We start from the raw sequence: 22,957 nt of genomic DNA on the forward strand, positions 1-22,957 counted from the left end.
CTATATAGGGAATAGGGTTCCATTTGGGATGTGTCATGAGCCCTCTCACTCCACCGGGTTACCACCTTAATGTGTTTCCACTATCTTCCACTCTGCTCATCTCTCTCTCTCTACTCAGCCTAACGAGCTCCACCTGTTCCTGCTCTGCTCGGCTCTAATTACTCTGCCAGCTGCGCTGCATTACCCACTAACCTCTCCCAGTATTTAAAGTCCCGTCTTTCAGCTCTCCTTTGTCAGATCGTCTGCAAAGCTCACACCCGGAACCTGTGTGCTCGCGCTTCTGGCTCACCCTTGTTTTGTGACCCCGGACCTGCCTGATTCTTGGATACTCTTCTGCCCCAGGAAAACCAGACCTGCTCTCTGCCATTACGACTCCTGACTACTCTTCGACCCCGGTAACTCTGACCAGCCTTCTGCCTTGCTACAACGTATTTGGATTTCCCTTGAACTGTACTTCTGCCTTGTTTCATCCGCCCCGTTGTGTCTGTGTTTCCTCCCCCCAGGACTTCTGGACCACCAACCACCGGCGTCATCGGACGCATCGCTGCCACTGGGGGGGCACAGACCCAGCACATTGGACGGGATAACCCCTGGAGCCTTCACTCACTCCCTACTTCCCTTTTCCCTTAAGTTTTAATAAACTTTCTGGTGTGACGCAATTGTGGTCCTCTTGTCGTCTGTCTGAACCGTGACAGTACGATCTGACCATCATGGACTCAGCGCACACTTCCCCCGACATGGAAACCGAAGAACCTGAGCAACCCACCGCCATGCTACGCCTGGAACACACTGAGAGAGAGCTAGGTCGCATGAGCGGCGACATCACCTCTCTGCTTCAGGTCGGCCACCAACAGCATCAGCAGTTCCAGCAGCACCAGCAGCAGTCCCAGCAGCAGCAACAACAACTCGCCAGGATCATCCAACTCCTCACCAACCTTACCCCAGCCAGTCTGCCCACCAGCCCTGCCTCCGAGTTACCTGCCCCGGTCATTTCAGCCGCTGCCCCGAACCCAAGATTGGAAACCCCGAGCGGTTCAACGGCGATTCTACCCAGGTCCGGCCATTCCTGACTAGCTGCCGACTTCAGTTCTCCTTGCAGCCAAGGACCTTCGCCACGGAGGGGGCTAGGGTCGGGTATGCCATCACTCACCTGACGGGCCGAGCTCGACTCTGGGGAACAGCAGAGTTCGAACGTCAAACCCCCGCATGTGCAACCTTCGACCTGTTTGCTGAGGAGATGCTGAAGGTGTTTGACCTGGATTCACCAACCGCAGAGGCGTCTCGTGAACTGTTCAGTATTCGACAAGGCAGACGTACAGTCGCAGACCATTCCATCGACTTCCGAACCCTGGCAAGACGAAGTTCTTGGAACACACCATCGTTGGTGGACGCGTTCTTCCATAGCTTGGCTGACTATATCAAGGACGAGTTGGTCTCCCATGAACTGCCTTCCACTCTTGATGAAGCCATCGCACTGACTGTCCGGATCGACAGAAGGATACAGACCCGTCGTCGTGAGAGGGGCGCCAAGGTCCACCAACTACCGGCATTCGGAGAGATCCGACTGGGCTCCTGTCAGCTACTGCCACTCACCCAAGTCAGCTTGATCAGTCTGAGCCTATGGAGATTGGGCGAGCCTCTCTCACTCCTGCAGAGCGCCAGCGCCGCTTCACCTCAAACCTCTGCCTCTATTGTGGAGGTGATGGACATCGTGTGGTAACCTGCCCTTTAAAAGCCGAAGCTCACCGGGCATAGGGGGAGTCCGGTTGAGCTCAATGACCATCCAGTCCTCCGACCGCAAACCCTTGCTGCAAGTTCACCTCCGCCTCTCTGACTCTACTCACACCCTGGCTGCTCTGGTGGATTCTGGCGCCCGAAGCCAACATAATGGACATCAAGCTGGCACGCCAACTGGGACTGGAGAACCTCCGTTTGACACCTCCTATTCCTGCCCGGGCACTGGACGGACACTTACTCGGATCGGTCACTCATGTCACGGCCCCGGTCTTGATGGGTCTGTCCGGAAACCATCAAGAGACTATCCAGTTTCACCTGCTCCCCTCTCCAGGCCAACCCCTCATCCTGGGTTACCCATGGCTCCGCCGGCACAACCCTCAGCTCGACTGGGTGACCGGGGTGATCAGGGAGTGGGGAGAGGACTGCCACCGAACCTGCCTGCTTGCTGCCGCACTACCCCCTCGGCCAGTACCTACTAACTCCGCCCCTGACCTCTCCCATGTCCCAGAATGCTACCATGGTCTCAGAGAAGTGTTTAACAAAGCAAGAGCCACATCTCTGCCCCCTCACCGACCGTACGACTGTGCCATCGACCTCCTCCCTGGAACAGCCCCTCCAAGGGGCCGTCTTTATTCGTTGTCTGCTCCTGAAAGAAGGTCCATGGAGGACTACATCAATGACTCTCTGTCCACAGGATTGATCCGTTCATCTTCATCTCCGGCTGGTGCTGGCTTCTTCTTTGTGGGGAAGAGGACGGATCTCTTCGCCCCTGCATCGACTACAGGGGACTCAACGACATCACAGTGAAAAACCGTTACCCTCTCCCTCTGCTCACCTCTGCTTTTGAGTTGCTCCAGGGAGCCACTGTTTTTACCAAGTTGGATCTCAGAAACGCTTACCACCTAGTGCGGATCCGGGAGGGAGATGAATGGAAGACCGCATTCAATACACCAACAGGCCACTACGAGTATCTGGTTATGCCTTTTGGCCTCACCAATGCTCCTGCTGTGTTCCAGGCTCTAGTGAATGATGTACTGCGGGACATGTTAAACAAGTTTGTCTTCGTTTACCTGGATGACATCTTAATCTACTCCAGAAACCTGTCTGAACACACCCGCCATGTCCAGCAAGTCCTTCATCGTCTTCTGGAGAATTCCCTCTACGCCAAGGCAGAGAAATGTGAGTTTCACGTCAAGACAGTGGCCTTCCTGGGGTACATAGTGGCAGAGGGAAGTATCCAAATGGATCCTGCCAAAGTATCAGCAGTCACGTCATGGCCAGTTCCGGAGAACAGAAAGAAGCTGCAACAGTTTCTGGGGTTTGCTAACTTCTATAGAAAGTTTATCCGGAACTACAGTACCGTTGCTGCCCCTCTCACTGCTCTAACCAGCACCAAGCAACCCTTCACCTGGACCCCAGCAGCCGACAAGGCCTTCAGTACCCTCAAGGTAAGGTTCACCTCCGCTCCCATCCTCCAGATGCCTGACGTGGACCGGCAATTCATTGTGGAGGTGGACGCCTCGGATGTGGGAGTTGGTGCTGTGATTTCTCAGTGGGCTGCGGAGGATAGGAAGCTCCATCCCTGTGCCTTTTTCTCACGTCGGTTGTCCCCCTCTGAGTGCAATTACGACATAGGGAACCGAGAGCTGCTGGCTGTGAAGCTTGCCTTGGAGGAGTGGCGTCACTGGCTGGAGGGGTCCACCATTCCATTTCTCGTTTGGACCGATCATAAGAACTTGGAGTACATCCGCACGGCCAAACGGTTGAACTCCAGGCAGTCCCGCTGGGCCCTGTTCTTCACCAGGTTTAATTTCACTCTGTCATACCGGCCTGGATCACGCAACACCAAGCCAGACGCCCTCTCCCGTCAATTCCAGAAGGATGACAACCCCTCCAAGGATCCTGTGTCGATTCTGCCAAGTCCCTGCATCGTAGCAGCTCTGACCTGGGCTGTTGAGGAACAGGTGCTGGAAGCTCTCCGTAACCAGCCCGGTCCCAGCACTTGCCCAGCTGACCGCCTTTTTGTCCCCGAAAACCTAAGGTCCCAGGTCGTTCAGTGGGGACATGACTCCCGCCTAGCTTGTCACCCGGGCTCCACCCGCACTTACAACCTGCTCGCCCAGAGGTTCTGGTGGCCCGCTCTGAGAAAGGATGTACGGGAATTCGTCCAAGCCTGCCCCATCTGCAACCAACACAAGTCGTCCTGCCAGCCCCCCAGCCGGATTGCTGCAGCCCCTGCCTGTGCCCAGACGTCCCTGGTCTCACATCGCCCTTGACTTTGTCACGGGGCTGCCCCCTTCAAGGGGGCAAGACCGTCATTCTCACCATAGTTGACCGATTCAGCAAGATGGCACACTTCATTCCCCTCCCCAAGCTCCCAACCGCCAAGGAGACCGCCCAGGTGGTCCTGGAACACGTCTTCCGGATCCACGGACTGCCAAAGGATGTAGTTTCTGACCGTGGTCCACAATTCTCCTCCGCTTTTTGGAAGGAGTTCTGTCACCTGCTGGGAGCCACAGTCAGTCTGACTTCCGGATTCCATCCCCAATCCAATGGGCAGTCAGAGCGGGCAAATCAGGAGCTCGAGAAGGCACTGCGATGCATGACTTCACGCAACCCCCCACTCCTGGTCGCAGCAATTGACATGGGTGGAGTACGCACACAATTCTCTGACCTGCTCTGCCATCGGTATGTCCCCTTTCCAATGTGTTTATGGATACCAGCCTCCTCTATTTGCCAGTCAGGAAGGGGAGGTTACTTGCCCATCTGCACTTGCGTTTGCCCGTCGATGTCGCCGCACCTGGTCACAGGCCCGAGCCACACTTCTCAGATCCGTTGCCAGCTACACTACCGGGGCCAACCGTCGGAGAATCCCTGCTCCCACCTACCATGTTGGTCAAAGGGTGTGGTTGTCATCAAGGAACCTGCCACTCAGGGTGGAGTCGCAGAAGTTGGCACCTCGGTTCATTGGCCCATTCCCTATCTTAAGAGTGATTAGCCCAACTGCTGTCCGGCTCCAACTGCCTAATTCCATGAGGGTGCACCCCACTTTCCATGTGTCTAAGATTAAGCCCATTCATGAGAGTCTGCTGGTCCCTGCTGCGCCTTGTCCTCCTCCTCCACGGCTCGTCGATGGTGGTCTGGTTTACACCGTCCGCCGCCTGCTTCGGTCCAGACGGAGGGGTAGGGGTCTCCAGTACCTCATTGACTGGGAGGGCTATGGACCTGAGGAAAGGACCTGGGTGCCAGCTAGTCGGATTGTGGATAGGACTCTCATCACCGCCTTCCACCAACGGCATCCTGATCAACCTGCAATCCGTAGGGGGCCGCCCCAGAGGGATCCCTAACCGTCCTGCCCGCTCGGCTTCCTGTCCTGTGCCTGATCCTGTCTCGGGACCTGTCCCATCTCCCGACCACGGCCCTCCGGCTTCCTCCCGAGGATGAGGCGTTCGCTCGGACCGTTCGGAGGAGTTCTAGCCCTCCTCCGGCTCCCCTCCTCCCGCCCGGCGTGGTGTTGCTCTTGGGACTTCTGGGGCCGTCCCTTGGGGGGGGTTCTGTCATGAGCCCTCTCACTCCACCGGGTTACCACCTTAATGTGTTTCCACTATCTTCCACTCTGCTCATCTCTCTCTCTCTACTCAGCCTAACGAGCTCCACCTGTTCCTGCTCTGCTCGGCTCTAATTACTCTGCCAGCTGCGCTGCATTACCCACTAACCTCTCCCAGTATTTAAAGTCCCGTCTTTCAGCTCTCCTTTGTCAGATCGTCTGCAAAGCTCACCCCCGGAACCTGTGTGCTCGCGCTTCTGGCTCACCCTTGTTTTGTGACCCCGGACCTGCCTGATTCTTGGATACTCTTCTGCCCCAGGAAAACCAGACCTGCTCTCTGCCATTACGACTCCTGACTACTCTTCGACCCCGGTAACTCTGACCAGCCTTCTGCCTTGCTACAACGTATTTGGATTTCCCTTGAACTGTACTTCTGCCTTGTTTCATCCGCCCCGTTGTGTCTGTGTTTCCTCCCCCCCCAGGACTTCTGGACCACCAACCACCGGCGTCATCGGACGCATCGCTGCCACTGGGGGGGGGCACAGACCCAGCACATTGGACGGGATAACCCCTGGAGCCTTCACTCACTCCCTACTTCCCTTTTCCCTTAAGTTTTAATAAACTTTCTGGTGTGACGCAATTGTGGTCCTCTTGTCGTCTGTCTGAACCGTGACAGGATGCTGCAAAGACTGAATTGACTACAGATATGTTAATTGCCCTGTTAACAGCTTTCAAGCCATTTATGTATTGAAACAAACAGCTAATTCATCTTTATCAGCTTAACATATTACCCACACACAGTACTGACTTGAATAGGCATCTAGAATTCACCTCGCCTTTACCATTTCATTTTCCCAATGAAAAGTCATATGTTCAACTTAATGTCCATGTCACTATGTGTACAATCACATTATGCACTTTAATCATGACTAGATGCCTATGCGGAGTGTGTTTTCTGCCCGGTAACTGGCACATCCCAGGGTTGATAAGTGACTAATGTGTTAGAATGAGTTGGGATGCCTGGGAGATACACGAAGCCTAATGGATAACTCATAATCTCAAGTATCCACTCTTGTTAACACCCAAGAGAAGGAGGTGTAGCCAGCTAACTGTAGAATCCATTGTAATATGTAACAGCGTGTATTTCTATGCGTGCTGATTTATGTTTTATAGGAATGCATCACTGTATGAATCTGCAACCACAATGAGGAAGGTTAGCTAGATTGATAAATCGAGAGACATACAGTGAGGGAAAAAAGTATTTGATCCCCTGCTGGTTTTGTACATTTGCCCACTGATAAAGAAATGATCAGTCTATAATTTTAATGGTAGGTTTATTTGAACAGTGAGAGACAGAATAACAACAACAAAAATCCAGAAAAACACATGTCAAAAATGTTATAAATTGATTTGCATTTTAATGAGGGAAATAAGTATTTGACCCCCTCTCAATCAGAAAGATTTCTGGCTCCCAGGTGTCTTTTATACAGGTAACGAGCTGACATTAGGAGCACACTCTTAAAGGGAGTGCTCCTAATCTCAGTTTGTTACCTGTATAAAAGACACCTGTCCACAGAAGCAATCAATCAATCAGATTCCAAACTCTCCACCATGGCCAAGACCAAAGAGCTCTCCAAGGATGTCAGGGACAAGATTGTAGACCTACACAAGGCTGGAATGGGCTACAAGACCATCGCCAAGCTGCTTGGTGAGAAGGTGACAACAGTTGGTGCGATTATTCGTAAATGGAAGAAACACAAAATAACTGTCAATCTCCCTCGGCCTGGGGCTCCATGCAAGATCTCACCTCGTGGACTTGCGATGATCATGAGAACAGTGAGGAATCAGCCTAGAACTACACGGGAGGATCTTGTCAATGATTTCAAGGCAGCTGGGACCATAGTCACCAAGAAAACAATTGGTAACACACTACGCCGTGAATGACTGAAATCCTGCAGCGCCTGCAAGGTCCCCCTGCTCAATAAAGCACATATACAGGGCCGTCTGAAGTTTGCCAATGAACATCTGAATGATTCAGAGGAGAACTGGCTGAAAGTGTTGTGGTCAGATGAGACCAAAATCGAGCTCTTTGGCATCAACTCAACTCGCCGTGTTTGGAGGAGGAGGAATGCTGCCTATGACCCCAAGAACACCATCCCCACCATCAAACATGGAGGTGGAAACATTATGCTTTGGGGGTGTTTTGCTGCTAAGTGGACAGGACAACTTCACCGCATCAAAGGGATGATGGACGGGGCCATGTACCGTCAAGTCTTGGGTGAGAACCTCCTTCCCTCAGCCAGGGCATTGAAAATGGGTCGTGGATGGGTATTCCAGCATGACAATGACCCAAAACACACGGCCAAGGCAACAAAGGAGTGGCTCAAGAAGAAGCACATTAAGGTCCTGGAGTGGCCTAGCCAGTCTCCAGACCTTAATCCCATAGAAAATCTGTGGAGGGAGCTGAAGGTTTGAGTTGCCAAACGTCAGCCTCGAAACCTTAATGACTTGGAGAAGATCTGCAAAGAGGAGTGGAACAAAATCCCTCCTGAGATGTGTGCAAACCTGGTTGCCAACTACAAGAAACGTCTGACCTCTGTGATTGCCAACAAGGGTTTTGCCACCAAGTACTAAGTCATATTTTGCAGAGGGGTCAAATACTTATTTCCCTCATTAAAATGCAAATCAATTTATAACATTTTTGACATGCGTTTTTCTGGATTTTTTTGTTGTTATTCTGTCTCTCACTGTTCAAATAAACCTACCATTAAAATTATAGACTGATCATGTCTTTGTCAGTGGGCAAACGTACAGAATCAGCAGGGGATCAAATACTTTTTTCCTTCACTGTATTCTTGAAGGGGAATGGAATGGGCTAATATTGCCCTAACAGCCTGTGTCTGTAGCAGTGTATTGTGGTAGAGCAGAATAATTGAGTACCCTCACGGACATTAATAATAGTTCATATGGTAAGATGATCTTTGGTTTGTGGACGCTAAACCTGTAGGATATAGACAGACTCCATATTTTGTTATTGCAGAGTGGTGTTTAACGGTGTCTTAGGTAGTGGTTGGAGTGGTGAGTTACAGTAGGAGTTCTGGTTCCTGTTCTGTAGAACTGGTGCCCGTAGGTTCTGGGTTAAATGGTTCTGGATCCAGCTCCAGTATGTGGTGATCTCTAAAGCAGATGCCCAAGGTTTTGGCTCTGAGTCCACACACTACACAAACATCAGTGGCATCCAGCTCCATTTTTCAGTCTTAGATTATTATTATTTTATTCTCCTAATCTCTGTTTTACATTTAGTGTTTCAGTCCTTGACCTTTTCTCTTTTATACTCCCATTTCTCTTCTTGGTAGAGATCGCATGGAAATGACAACTTCTCTCAGCCAATGTTAAAGGGACAGTCTGGGATTAGAAAAACAACAAAGCTCATGAGGCATTTATAAATTATATTCTTCTAAAATCAATCACTATATATAATTCATTTAAAAGTCAAAACAAAGGAAATCATCTCCCAGATATCACTATTTCTAAAACAAGCCATAGAAAGTTGGTTGCAATTTCAATTTAATCCTCCAGAAACGACAGAACAAATAATGCAACAAATATTGTGCTTAAACTGAAATATACTAATTGACAAAAAAACTTTTTTTTTTGACAAAATGTTTAAAAAAGGTATAATCTTTGAAAATGATATCATCGGTAGGACTGGTGGAGTTATGTCGCACATGCAGCTAACAAAAACATATGGAAATGTCTGCTCTACCCAAAATTACAACCAAATAATTGCAGCCTTACCGCAAAAATGGAAGAGGAAAGTGGAAGGAGGAGAAAGTAAGGAACTTGTCTGTCGGCCTTGCATTAAAGGACATAATTGGTTAAGGAAAACTGTGATAAATAAAAAAGTATATCAGTTTCATTTAAGGACCAAATGATTGACAGCCATCCCATATAGATTGCAAAATAGTTGGGAAGATATTTTTGATGTACCGATCCCATGGCATAGTGTTTATGAACTGATACGCAAAACGACACCGGATTCAAAACTTAGAATCTTTCAATTTAAATTATTATATAAAATTCTTGCTACCAATAGAATGTTATTTATATGGGGGATACAATCTTCCCAGCTCTGCAGATTTTTCTGCGAAGAGACAGAATCATTAGATCATTTGTTTTGGTACTGTCCATTTGTAGCTTTTTTTTTGTCACAGGTCCAGGAATGGCTAAAGGATTGCAATATTTACCTGGAGCTAACCCTGCAGATAGCATTAATAGGTGATCTGAAAAGTCATAGTCAATCGATCAATAACATAATAATACTATTAGCAAAAATGTTTATTTTCAATTCACAATCTGTAGAAACAATGAGAATAGAAAGGTTCAGAACTTTTGTAAGACATCACAGTACAGTTGAAATATATATGGCAAATAGAAATCCTATATGGATGGTGTTAAACGATAGAGGTGTTGAATGGAATTGAAGGATGGGACTAATAACAACTACAATAACAAGATAACTAATAATGTAGACACGCTGTGTCCATAATAAGTGTATGGGTTGTAGGTTGGGAGCTTTTGTGAAGGAGCACAGTTAGAAAGATATGGCATATAGAAGCAAACCGGATGGACATCATGAAAATGATCGGAAAGGTTGAGAGTAGAAGAAGTTCAGGAGAAAGAACAAACAAAATGTAATTACTGTAAAATTGACTGTGTCCATAAAATGTAGATAGTGGGTATGGGCTGGAAGTAGAGGCCTAGGCGTTGTTGTTCACTAGTTTACTCCAAGTGGGGAAAGGGTAGCGGGGTTGGAAAGTAATAAAGGGGAATATATATATATTTTTTAAGGGTATGTATGTATTTATGTGTGTGTGTACAGTGGGGAAAAAAAGTATTTAGTCAGCCACCAATTGTGCAAGTTCTCCCACTTAAAAAGATGAGAGAGGCCTGTAATTTTCATCATAGGTACACATCAACTATGACAGACAAAATGAGATTTTTTTTCTTCAGAAAATCACATTGTAGGATTTTTAATGAATTTATTTGCAAATTATGGTGGAAAATAAGTATTTGGTCAATAACAAAAGTTTCTCAATACTTTGTTATATACCCTTTGTTGGCAATGATAATTCTTCACAAGGTTTTCACACACTGTTGCTGGTATTTTGGCCCATTCCTCCATGCAGATCTCCTCTAGAGCAGTGATGTTTTGGGGCTGTCGCTGGGCAACACGGACTTTCAACTCCCTCCAAAGATTTTCTATGGGGTTGAGATCTGGAGACTGGCTAGGCCACTCCAGGACCTTGAAATGCTTCTTACGAAGCCACTCCGTTGCCCGGGCGGTGTGTTTGGGATCATTGTCATGCTGAAAGACCCAGCCACGTTTCATCTTCAATGCCCTTGCTGATGGAAGGAGGTTTTCACTCAAAATCTCACGATACATGGCCCCATTCATTCTTTCCTTTACACGGATCAGTCGTCCTGGTCCCTTTGCAGAAAAACAGCCCCAAAGCATGATGTTTCCACCCCCCATGCTTCACAGTAGGTATGGTGTTCTTTGGATGCAACTCAGCATTCTTTGTCCTCCAAACACGACGAGTTGAGTTTTTACCAAAAAGTTATATTTTGGTTTCATCTGACCATATGACATTCTCCCAATCCTCTTCTGGATCATCCAAATGCACTCTAGCAAACTTCAGACGGGCCTGGACATGTACTGGCTTAAGCAGGGGGACACGTCTGGCACTGCAGGATTTGAGTCCCTGGCGGCGTAGTGTGTTACTGATGGTAGGCTTTGTTACTTTGGTCCCAGCTCTCTGCAGGTCATTCAGTAGGTCGCCCCGTATGGTTCTGGGATTTTTGCTCACCGTTCTTGTGATCATTTTGACCCCACAGGGTGAGATCTTGCGTGGAGCCCAAGATCGAGGGAGATTATCAGTGGTCTTGTATGTCTTCCATTTCCTAATAATTGCTCCCACAGTTGATTTATTCAAACCAAGCTGCTTACCTATTGCAGATTCAGTCTTCCCAGCCTGGTGCAGGTCTACAATTTTGTTTCTGGTGTCCTTTGACAGCTCTTTGGTCTTGGCCATAGTGGAGTTTGGAGTGTGACTGTTTGAGGTTGTGGACAGGTGTCTTTTATACTGATAACAAGTTCAAACAGGTGCCATTAATACAGGTAACGAGTGGAGGACAGAGGAGCCTCTTAAAGAAGAAGTTACAGGTCTGTGAGAGCCAGAAATCTTGCTTGTTTGTAGGTGACCAAATACTTATTTTCCACCATAATTTGCAAATAAATTCATAAAAAATCCTACAATGTGATTTTCTGGATTTTCTTTTCTCAATTTGTCTGTCATAGTTGACGCGTACCTATGATGAAAATTACAGGCCTCTCTCATCTTTTTAAGTGGGAGAACTTGCACAATTGGTGGCTGACTAAATCCTTTTTTCCCCACTGTATGTGTCTGTATATGGGTATGTATGTGTGTATGTGTATATATATATAAATATATATAAATAAAACATGGGGGATTGGAAGTGATGCAGACAATTACATTGATGGAAGTTACAATCTATCTGCAATATTAAGCTGATCTACCCCCAAAAAAGATTTTTTTTTTTTTAAAGTCAAAACATTGATGTACCTATACCAGTTTGCCCCTTTAAGACCTTCATTCAGTGAGGTGGCTGAGGTGATGATATGACCACAGATGCCTTGAATGCTGGAGAGAGGTGTGAGAGAGGTCCAGCTGAGAGACAAAACTTGTGCAAAGCTGTCATCAAGGCAAAAGGTGGCTATTTGAAGAATCTCAAATAGAAAATATATGTTGATTTGTTTAACACTTCTTTGGTTACTACATGATTCCATATGTGTTATTTCATAGTTTTGATGTCTTCACTATTATTCTACAATGTAGAAAATAGTAAAAATAAAGAAAAACCCTTGAATGAGTAGGTGTATCCAAACTTTTGACTTGTGCTGTACATGATCAAATACAAATCTTAGAATCAACTATTAAAGACTACCAGAACCCACTGTATTTTCCAATTACATTGAATGAACTACAGGACAAAATACAAACCCTCCAACCCAAAAAGGCCTGTGGTGTTCATGGTGTCCTAAATGAAATGATAAAATATACAGACCACAAATTCCAATTGGCTATACTTAAACTCTTTAACATCATCCTTAGCTCTGGTATCTTCCCCAATATTTGGCATGAGGGTCTGCTATACAATTGATGGAAAGTGGTGTTGGGGAAAAACATACGACATTATAAAATCCATGTACACAAACAACAAGTGTGCGGTAAAATTGTCAAAAAACACACACATTTCTTTCCACAGGGCCGTGGGGTGAGACATGGATGCAGCTTAAGCCCCACCCTCTTCAACATATATATCAACGAATTGGCGAGGGCACTAGAACAGTCTGCAACACCCGGCCTCATCCTACTAGAATCTGAAGTCAAATGTCTACTGTTTGCTGATGATCTGGTGCTGCTGTCCCCAACCAAGGAGGGCCTACAGTAGCACCTAGATATTCTGCACAGATTCTATCAGACCTGGGCCCTGACAGTAAATCTCAGTAAGACAAAAATAATGGTGTTCCAAAAAAGGGCCAGTTGCCAGGACCACAAATACAAATTCCATCTAGACACCGTTGCCCTAGAGTACACAAAAAACTATACATACCTCGGCCTAAACATCAGCGCCACAGGTAACTTCCACAAAGCAGTGAACGATCTGAGAGACAAGGCAAGAAGGGCCTTCTATGCCATCAAAAGGAACATAAAATTTGACATACCAATTAGGATCTGGCCAAAAATACTTGAATCAGTTATAGAACCCATTGTCCTTTATGGTTGTGAGGTCTGGGGTCACCAACCAAGAATTTACAAAATGGGACAGACACCAAATTGAGACTGCATGCAGAATTCTGCAAAAATGTCCACCGTGTACAATGTAAAACACCGAATAATGCATGCAGAGCAAAATTAGGCCGATACCCGCTAATTATCAAAATCCAGAAAAGAGCCGTTAAATTCTACAACCACCTAAAAGGAAGCGATTCCCAAACCTTCCATAACAAATGCCATCACCTACAGAGAGATTAACCTGGAGAAGATAATTACTTGATACATTGGCAGTGGTGTAAAGTACTTAAGTAAAAATACTTTAAAGTACTACTTAAGTAGTTTTTTGGGTATCTGTACTTTACTTTACTATTTATATTTTTGACAACATTTACTTTTACTTCACTACATTCCTAAAGAACATTATGTACTTTTTACTCCATAAATTTTCCCTGACACCCAAAAGTACTCATTACATTTTGAAAGCTTAGCAGGACAGAAAATGGTCCAATTCACTCACTTATCAAGAGAACATCCCTGGTCATCCCTACTGCCTCTGATCTGGCGGACTCAATGATTTGTTTGTAAATTATGTCTGAGTGTTGGAGTGTGACCCTGGCTATCCGTAAATAAAGACATTTGTGCCGTCTGGTTTGCTTAATATAAGGAATTTTAAATGATTCATACTTTTACTTTTACTTTTGATACTTAAGTATATTTTAGCAACTACATTTACTTTTGATACTTAAGTATATTTAAAACCAAATACTTTTAGACTTTTACTCATGTAGTATTTTACTGGTTGACTTTCACTTTTACTTGAGTCATTTTCGGTTAAGGTATGTTTACTTTTACTCAAGTATGAAAATTGGGTACTTTTTCCACCACTGCACATTGGAAAGAATTAACAAAAAAATTGAGCAAACTAGAATGCTATTTGGCCCTAAACAGAGAGTACACAGTGGCAGAATACCTTACCACTGTGACTGACCCAAACTTAAGGAAAGCTTTGACTATGTACAGACTTAGTGAGCATAGCCTTGCTATTGAGAAAGGCCGCCGTAGTTAGATCTGGCTCTCAAGAGAAGAAAGGCCATGTGCACACTGTTACAAAATGAGGTGGAAACTGAGCTGCACTTCCTAACCTCCTGCCAAATGTATGACCATATTAGAGACACATATTTCCCTCAGATTACACAGACACAAATAATTAGAAAACAAACCTAATTTTGATAAACTCCAATATCGATTAGAGGGAGGGAGAGAGAGAGAGAGAGAGAGAGAGAGAGAGAGAGAGAGAGAGAGAGAGAGAGAGAGAGAGAGAGAGAGAGAGAGAGAGAGAGAGAGAGAGAGAGAGAGAGAGAGAGAGAGAGAGAGAGAGAGAACACAGATCCACAAATAATTCCCTCTCCTGTTCCCAATCCCCCCCTTCTTCCTTCTCCCTTTCTTATCTGCTGACATTAATATGAACTTCCTCAGTGGAACAGAGGAACAATCAATCATATGCTGTAGTGCTCATTGTCTACTACCGTATCCCTGAGTTCAGATACTGTGTGAAGCAGCTATGAGGATTCTTCACTGTCCCAGTTTAATGTCAGCCTCTGATAATGGTTCATATTCATGACACTCACGGCGCGGGATTGGTCATTGAATTTGATTTCCTGCCTTGCCCTCATACACCTTGTTGCATAGACCGTGACATTTCTTAGACTAGGAAATGGTTGCATACATTAAATGATCTTTGATCTTGGAAATTTAAATGAAAAAAGCCTTTGAAATAGATTTACTCAGTTGAGACCCATTTCAAGGCTCTTTCTAGTTTTGATATGGTGGAATAGCACGCATAGCGTTTTACAGGCTCATGTATATGGAAAATTAGCATAATGTGAATCCTATGGAGTGTAAATTCATATCACCCCTCTCTCAGAGAAGTGGGTCACAGTGAATTTACATGTTTCATAGTTGCTTAACCCCAGACTGCATCTTAGCTGTTGAATTATGCATGGTAGAAGCATTTTATCCAAAACATTCATTTTCATTACAAATAAAGTGTAGAAAATTCACTTTTAACCCAAGATTATCCATATATGAAATAATGGGACATAAAAGGTCAATTTGCTATAAACCTGTGTAATAATCAATTATGATTATTTCCGAATATTTGATTCACATTCTTCACCAGTGTTAAGATCAATAGTTGTTGTTGTTGGCAGGCAGACAGACAGCTCTCTGCTGTGGGCATAGATATCCTATAAGTCATATAATAGACATAGGGATTCTAAATGTAATTCTACGGCTGTAAGGATATCACAAACCACAGACAAACATTTTCTGACCCTCTATACCTCATCCCCTTCTCTGTTTCTGTCTCTCTCTTTCTTTATTTCTTTCTCTCTCTCTGTCTCTCTCTCTCTTTCTTTATTTCTCTTTCTCTCTCTCTCTCTCTCTCTCTCTCTCTCTCTCTCTCTGTGTCTCTTTCTCTCTCTTTTCCACAGATGACACCAAGATTGCTCTGCATCTCAAAGACAATGGAGGTAAGCCTCTCTTTTCCTTCCGAGTTCCTTTGACTGTTGACAGTTGTTGTGTTTCTCTGTGCTGCTGCATGTTGTGTACAGCATATGGGGCTCTGTTTACTTCCAAGGCTGCTGTCTGTGTATTTATGGCTGACAGATTGCTTGCCCTAGAAAGCAGATCGCTTTTTGATTTCTGGGGAGGACAGGCCAAGGGAAGGAGCGGCTCATTGAAGCACCTCATCCAGAGGCTGATTGAAATGGCTAACTGTACCAATGTTCTGGATGGGACTGATCAATCATGGTGTCTAAAATCTAAATTTAATAAATTTTGAATTCAGGCTATAACACAACAAAATGTGGAAAAAGTCAAGGGGTGTGAATACTTTCTGAAGGCACTGTAGTTGTGTCCCATATGGCACCCTATTCCCTATAGTGGACTACTTTTGACCAGGGCCCAGAGTAAGTCACTACATAGGGAATAGATTGCCATTTGTGGTCCTCTGTAGCTCAGCTGGTAGAGCACGGCGCTTGTAACGCCAAGGTAGTGGGTTCGATCCCCGGGACCACCCATACACAAAAAAAATGTATGCACGCATGACTGTAAGTCGCTTTGGATAAAAGTGTCTGCTAAATGGCATATTATTATTATTATTATTATTATTATTATTATTTGGGACACAGAGGTATTCAAACCTTGACTTTTTCCACATTTTGTTGTGTTATAGCCTGAATTTAAAATTGATTAAATTGAGATTTTGTGTCACTGGCCTACACACAATTCCACCACATAATGTCAAAGTGGAAATTAAAAATAATAATGAAAAGCTGAAATGTCTTCAGTCAATAAGTATTCAACCCCTTTGTTATGGCAAGCCTAAATACGTTTAGGAGTAAAAGGTTGCTTAACAAGTCACGTAATAAGTTGTATGGACTCAGTGTGCAATAATAGTGTTTAACATGATTTTTGAATGGCTACCTCATCTCTGTACCCCACACATACAGTGGGGAAAAAAAGTATTTAGTCAGCCACCAATTGTGCAAGTTCCCCCACTTAAAAAGATGAGAGAGGCCTGTAATTTTCATCATAGGTACACGTCAACTATGACAGACAAATTGAGAAAAGAGAATCCAGAAAATCACATTGTAGGATTTTTAATGAATTTATTTGCAAATTATGGTGGAAAATAAGTATTTGGTCACCTACAAACAAGCAAGATTTCTGGCTCTCACAGACCTGTAACTTCTTCTTTAAGAGGCTCCTCTGTCCTCCACCCGTTACCTGTATTAATGGCACCTGTTTGAACTTGTTATCAGTATAAAAGACACCTGTCCACAACCTCAAACAGTCACACTCCAAACTCCACTATGGCCAAGACCAAAGAGCTGTCAAAGGACACCAGAAACACAATTGTAGACCTGCACCAGGCTGGGAAGACTGAATCTACAATAGGTAAGCAGCTTGGTTTGAAGAAATCAACTGTGGGAGCAATTATTAGGAAATGGAAGACATACAAGACCACTGATAATCTCCCTCGATCTGGGCTCCACGTAAGATCTCACCCCGTGGGGTCAAAATGATCACAAGAACGGTGAGCAAAAATCCCAGAACCACACGGGGGGACCTAGTGAATGACCTGCAGAGAGCTGGGACCAAAGTAACAAAGCCTACCATCAGTAACACACTATGCCGCCAGAGACTCAAATCCTGCAGTGCCAGACGTGTCCCCCTGCTTAAGCCAGTACATGTCCAGGCCCGTCTGAAGTTTGCTAGAGTGCATTTGGATGATCCAGAAGAGGATTGGGAGAATGTCATATGGTCAGATGAAACCAAAACAGAACTTTTTGGTAAAAACTCAACTCGTCGTGTTTGGAGGACAAAGAATGCTGAGTTGCATCCAAAGAACACCATACCTACTGTGAAGCATGGGGGTGGAAACATCATGCTTTGGGGCTGTTTTTCTGCAAAGGGACCAGGACGACTGATCCGTGTAAAGGAAAGAATGAATGGGGCCATGTATCGTGAGATTTTTAGTGAAAACCTCCTTCCATCAGCAAGGGCATTGAAGATGAAACGTGGCTGGGTCTTTCAGCATGACAATGATCCCAAACACACCGCCCGGGCAACGAAGGAGTGGCTTCGTAAGAAGCATTTCAAGGTCCTGGAGTGGCCTAGCCAGTCTCCAGATCTCAACCCCATAGAAAATCTTTGGAGGGAGTTGAAAGTCCGTGTTGCCCAGCGACAGCCCCAAAACATCACTGCTCTAGAGGAGATCTGCATGGAGGAATGGGCCAAAATACCAGCAACAGTGTGTGAAAACCTTGTGAAGACTTACAGAAAACGTTTGACCTGTGTCATTGCCAACAAAGGGTATATAACAAAGTATTGAGAAACTTTTGTTATTGACCAAATACTTATTTTCCACCATAATTTGCAAATAAATTCATAAAAAATCCTACAATGTGATTTTCTGGATTTTTTTTTCTCATTTTGTCTGTCATAGTTGACGTGTACCTATGATGAAAATTACAGGCCTCTCTCAACTTTTTAAGTGGGAGAACTTGCACAATTGGTGGCTGACTAAATACTTTTTTTCCCCACTGTACAATTATCTGTAAGGTCCCTCAGTCGAGCAGTACATTTCAAACACAGATTCTACCACAAAGACCAGGGAGGTTTTCCAATGCCTCGCAAAGAAGGGCACCTATTGGTAGATGGGTAAAAAAAAAAAGACATTGAATATCCTTTTGAGCATGGTGAAGTTATTAATTACACTTTGGATGGTGTATCAATACACCCAGTCACTACAAAGATACAGGCGTATCTACAGAGAAAGGAAACCGCTCAGGGATTTCACCATGAGACCAATGGTGGCTTTAAAACAGTTACAGAGTTTAATAGCTGTGATAGGAGAAAACTGAGGATGGATCAACAACATTGTAGTTACTCCACAATACTAACCCAATTGACAGAGGGAAAATAAGGAAACCTGTACATAATACAAATATTCAAAAACTGTTTGCAATAAGGCACCAAAGTAAAACTGCTAAAATATTGGCAAAGAAATTAACTTTATATCCGGGAATACAAAGCATTATGTTTGGGGCAAATCCAACACAACATATCACTGAGTGCCACTCTTGATATTTTCAGGCATGGTGGTGGCTGCATCATGTTATGGGTATGCTTGTCATCAGCAAGGACTTGTGAGTTTTAGAGAAAATAGCAAACCACAGGCAAAATCCTAGAGGAAAACCTGGTTTAGTCTGCTTTCCAACAGACACTGGGAGACAAATTCACTTTCAGCATGACAATAACCAAGACGACATTGAATGTTCCTAAGCACCTAGTTAAAGTTTTGACATAAATCAGCTTGAAAATCTATGGCAAGATTTGAAAGTGGCTGTCTAGCTGTGATGAGGTGATTGTGAAGGAGTCAGGCGCAGGAGGGTAAATCACAGAATAACAGGATTTATTCTGAACCACAGAGTTACGCAGTAATGCGTCAAAACACTCCAGTGTGCAAAACAGGCGCACTGGAAAATACAAGGCACACAGGGAAATATCCCGGCGATACAAAATACACGGAGCTCCACCGAGCTTCTCTATCCTCCACAATAAACAATCACACACAAAGACAAGGGGGCAGAGGGAACACTTATACAGGTACAGGTGTGTGTAATAAACAAGACAAAACAAATGGAAGGATGCGATGAGGAGCGGCAGTGGCTAGAAGGCCGGTGACGACGAACGCCGAAGCCTCCCCGAACAAGGAGAGGTGGCAGCTTCGGAGGAAGTCGTGACACTAGTAATGATCAAAAACCAATTTGACAGAGCTTGAAGAAATATTGTACAATCCAGGTGTGCAAAGCTCTTAGAGACCTACCCAGAAAGACTCACAGCTGTAATCACTGCCAAAGGTGATTCTAACATGTATTGACTCAGGGGATTGAGTACTTATCTAATCAAGATATATTAGTGTTTTATTTTTCATTAATGTTTTACAAATGTTAAAATTTTTCTTCCACTTTAACATTACAGTTTTTTATGTAGATCGTTGACAAAAAATTAACAATTAAATCCATTTTAATACCACTTTGTAACACAAGAAAATGTGTAAAATGTCACGGGGTGTGAAAACTTTCTGAAAAAGGTTAGCAGTGCAAAGTGATGTGCATATTGCATCTGGAACAGTTATTCTAAAAGAGTGATCATTTTAAACTGGGCTCAATTTGGCGAGTTGAAAGACAATTTTTTCAGGGTTACAAACCAAAATCGGTCTTCTTTTTGATATACAGATGTTTGATTTAGTTTATTCTGCCTGTTCTTTTGAATTTTCTAAATGGACAATTCCACATTGAATATTGCATGGTGATGAATTACGGCCACAACATCTGTTTGGTGAGTAGGCCTAGGCTTAATGATTCTGGATGAAAATATGTAATTTGTATTTATCAAACTAATGTTTTTGCATATTTTCAATGTGGAACCTGTCTATGTTTAGGGGGTTATAGCCTAGCCCTAGGGTAACCAATTCTAAATGGCACTAGCAGTTTGAGAAGTAGCCTAAGAGGAAAATAGACAGGATGCAGTTATTCCAAAACTGCAGCTCGTTGTTGGAACACATATTTCCCGACTTCAATCAACCAGTCCATTTTGAATTTGTGATAATACTGTCGTCATTTGGCAAGGAATGTAGCTTGTGTATCCCATCAGTTAGATACGTTTTTATACGCATGTATTTCTGTAGGCCAAATGGGAGCTTATGTGCGCACTTGGGATGCGTGTGTAGAGGGAGCGGTGTTGTTAGACAATGTAATGTTTTTAAGGTTTTGGCAATTGAAATGTTCTCAATACTTGGCTTTGGAATTTCAATAAAAAAGCCCTGGAATCATTTCAAGGCCATATTTCATAATGCATTTAATGTTTTTAAAACATTTTTTTTACCGAATCGAAACCGAACCGACCACAAAAAGCACTAATCGCTCAGCACTAGACACAGCCTATGTGGGTGTTAGGGAGGTAGGAAAGGGAGGATGAGGGGAAGGTGTTCAAGAACATGGACACGTGGGAGAGAGCGTCATAGTTGCCTTAACGTTGAATTAACACTATCTCAGAGTGTTGGTGTAACAGGACAGAAGACTGAGGTTCAATGTGAATGTCAGTAAGTTCTTGAAAAAACTGCTCTCAAAACTGGTGCGTTAACCAAAATTCATAGATCATTAATTTGGCCTTGTTGCCTCCACTTTGAAAATGTATTGTTTTAATGGGGACCCTCTACAAATGAACTCAGTGTCAGCAGGAATTTGATGGGAATTCCAGTGAGGGGGATTTCAATAGAGGCAGGTGTGGTCAACAACCTCCCTCACATTTCCATTTAAAATTAGACAGGAAGCTACAACCGGTATATGGCCCACTCTGCACTCTGCTACCTGCACACCTCAACACAGAAGGGTATCTATTTTTAAAAATGATTTGAAGTTTTCTGCTGTGTTTAGTTTGTGTGTGCGTCTTTGAGTGTGAGAGAGTGACATTTGAATTCCAAAATGAGTCCCGACTTTATCACTTCCAGAGCACTCAAATATTTAATTTCCTGTTGGAGAGGAATTGGAAATCTCTTATAGTCCATTCATTGCCCAAACATTGCCTATCTCACTTGCTGACTTGTGGGACAGCCTCTTCCCAGAAGCCTGGGGTATCAGCCATACAAGAGGACATCTCTGCGTGCACATTTTAATTTTGGAGAGACCAGGCCTGTTTCACAGGATGTGTCCCAAATGGCACACTTTTTCCTGTATAGTGCACTACTTTTGACCAGGGATCATAGGACTCTGGTCAAAAGTAGTGCACTATGTAGGGAATATGGTGCCATTTGGGATGCAAGCACCGTGTGGGAAGCGTGCTGGGAAGGGATTTGGGCTTAAGGTGACAGCCTAATGGGACGGAACGAGCCAATGTGATCATCTTGAGATCATACTGAAACCACATACAGCCAAAGGCTGCTGCAGCCCAAATCACACCATGTTGTATTTAGGTGCACAGTGTGTTTGTGAGAGATTACAACCACAAACCAGTCTCACGTACACAGTATCCAAGCCATGTGACTGCTATATGGAGAGGCTGTCTAAAGTAATGGTAGCTGTGGCTGCCAGTGGAGGTTGCTGAGGGAATGATGGCCCATAATAATGTCTGGAACGGAGCAAATGGAATGGCATCAAACACATGGAAACCACATAATTCCGCTCCAGCCACTACCACATGGCCGTCCTCCCCAATTAAGGTGCCACCAACCTCCTGTGGTGGCCGCTGGTCTAGCCCTATGGGACTCCCAATCACGTCCGGTTGTGATACAGCCTGGAATTGAACCAAGGGGTCTGTAGTGATGCCTCAAGCACTGAGATGCAGTGCCTTAGTCCGCTGCGCCACTCGGGAGCCCCAATCTTGCTACAACCTACGAATGAAAGTTTACAAAGTTTAGAGGTCGAGAGAAATTTGAGTAGTCAAGGTGACAGACGTTGACACATTCAATACCTCCTTGCACGCTCTTGCATGCATCTAGCTGATTTAGGGGGTAATCATTGGTCCAACAGTTGCAAACAAGAGTTTATATTGGGCAAATTCAGGTATGTTTATCCACGTTTCGTTCCGTTTGCTACTGTATAAGAAACGTTTTTCAACAGAATCGGCAGAATGAATACACCCCTTATCACACACAAACACAGTTCACTTTCATAGCAGCCACATACAAACAGTATGATCCCTTAGATTGTTGTATAATTCCTTCTCGCATCTACACGCTCTCCTCCTCTCAACTTTTCCTTTTACTTGTGGACTTCAGTGCACAGCACATCAGCTGTCTGTGACCAATTGAAAAAACCTTTCCAAGCCTAACCTTCATATGATAACCGCTAACCGCTACACACAGGCTACATCGTTGTCACCATATTAGCTAACGTCATAGTCTAGTCAACATACAGTTGAAGTCGGAAGTTTACATACACTTAGGTTGGAGTCATTAAAACTCGTTTTTCAACCACTTCACACATTTCTTGTTAAAAACTATAGTTTTGGCAAGTCGGTTAGGACATCTACTTTGTGCATGACACAAGTAATTTTTTCAACAATTGTTTACAGACAGATTATTTAACTTATTATTCACTGTAAGACAATTCCAGTGGGTCTGAAGTTTACATACACTAAGATGACTGTGCCTTTAAACAGCTTGGAAAATTCCAGAAAATGATGTCATGGCTTTAGAAGCTTCTTATAGGCTAATTGACATCATTTGAGTCAATTGGAGGTG

General features: G+C 44.5%; 1 protein-coding gene across 1 annotated transcript in view; it reads left to right on the forward strand.

Annotated features, from left to right (window-relative positions):
* The window catches only part of plxdc2b (plexin domain containing 2b), a 202,601-nt gene that overhangs the window by 148,855 nt on the left and 30,789 nt on the right, over positions 1-22,957 (forward strand). The window contains exon 12 of the mRNA XM_041881132.2: positions 15,639-15,677. Coding sequence (XP_041737066.2) covers positions 15,639-15,677 — 39 coding nt within the window. The remainder of the gene's footprint in view (positions 1-15,638; positions 15,678-22,957) is intronic.

The sequence above is a fragment of the Coregonus clupeaformis genome, chromosome 7 (genome assembly GCF_020615455.1).
Source record: "Coregonus clupeaformis isolate EN_2021a chromosome 7, ASM2061545v1, whole genome shotgun sequence".
Taxonomy (NCBI): domain Eukaryota; kingdom Metazoa; phylum Chordata; class Actinopteri; order Salmoniformes; family Salmonidae; genus Coregonus; species Coregonus clupeaformis.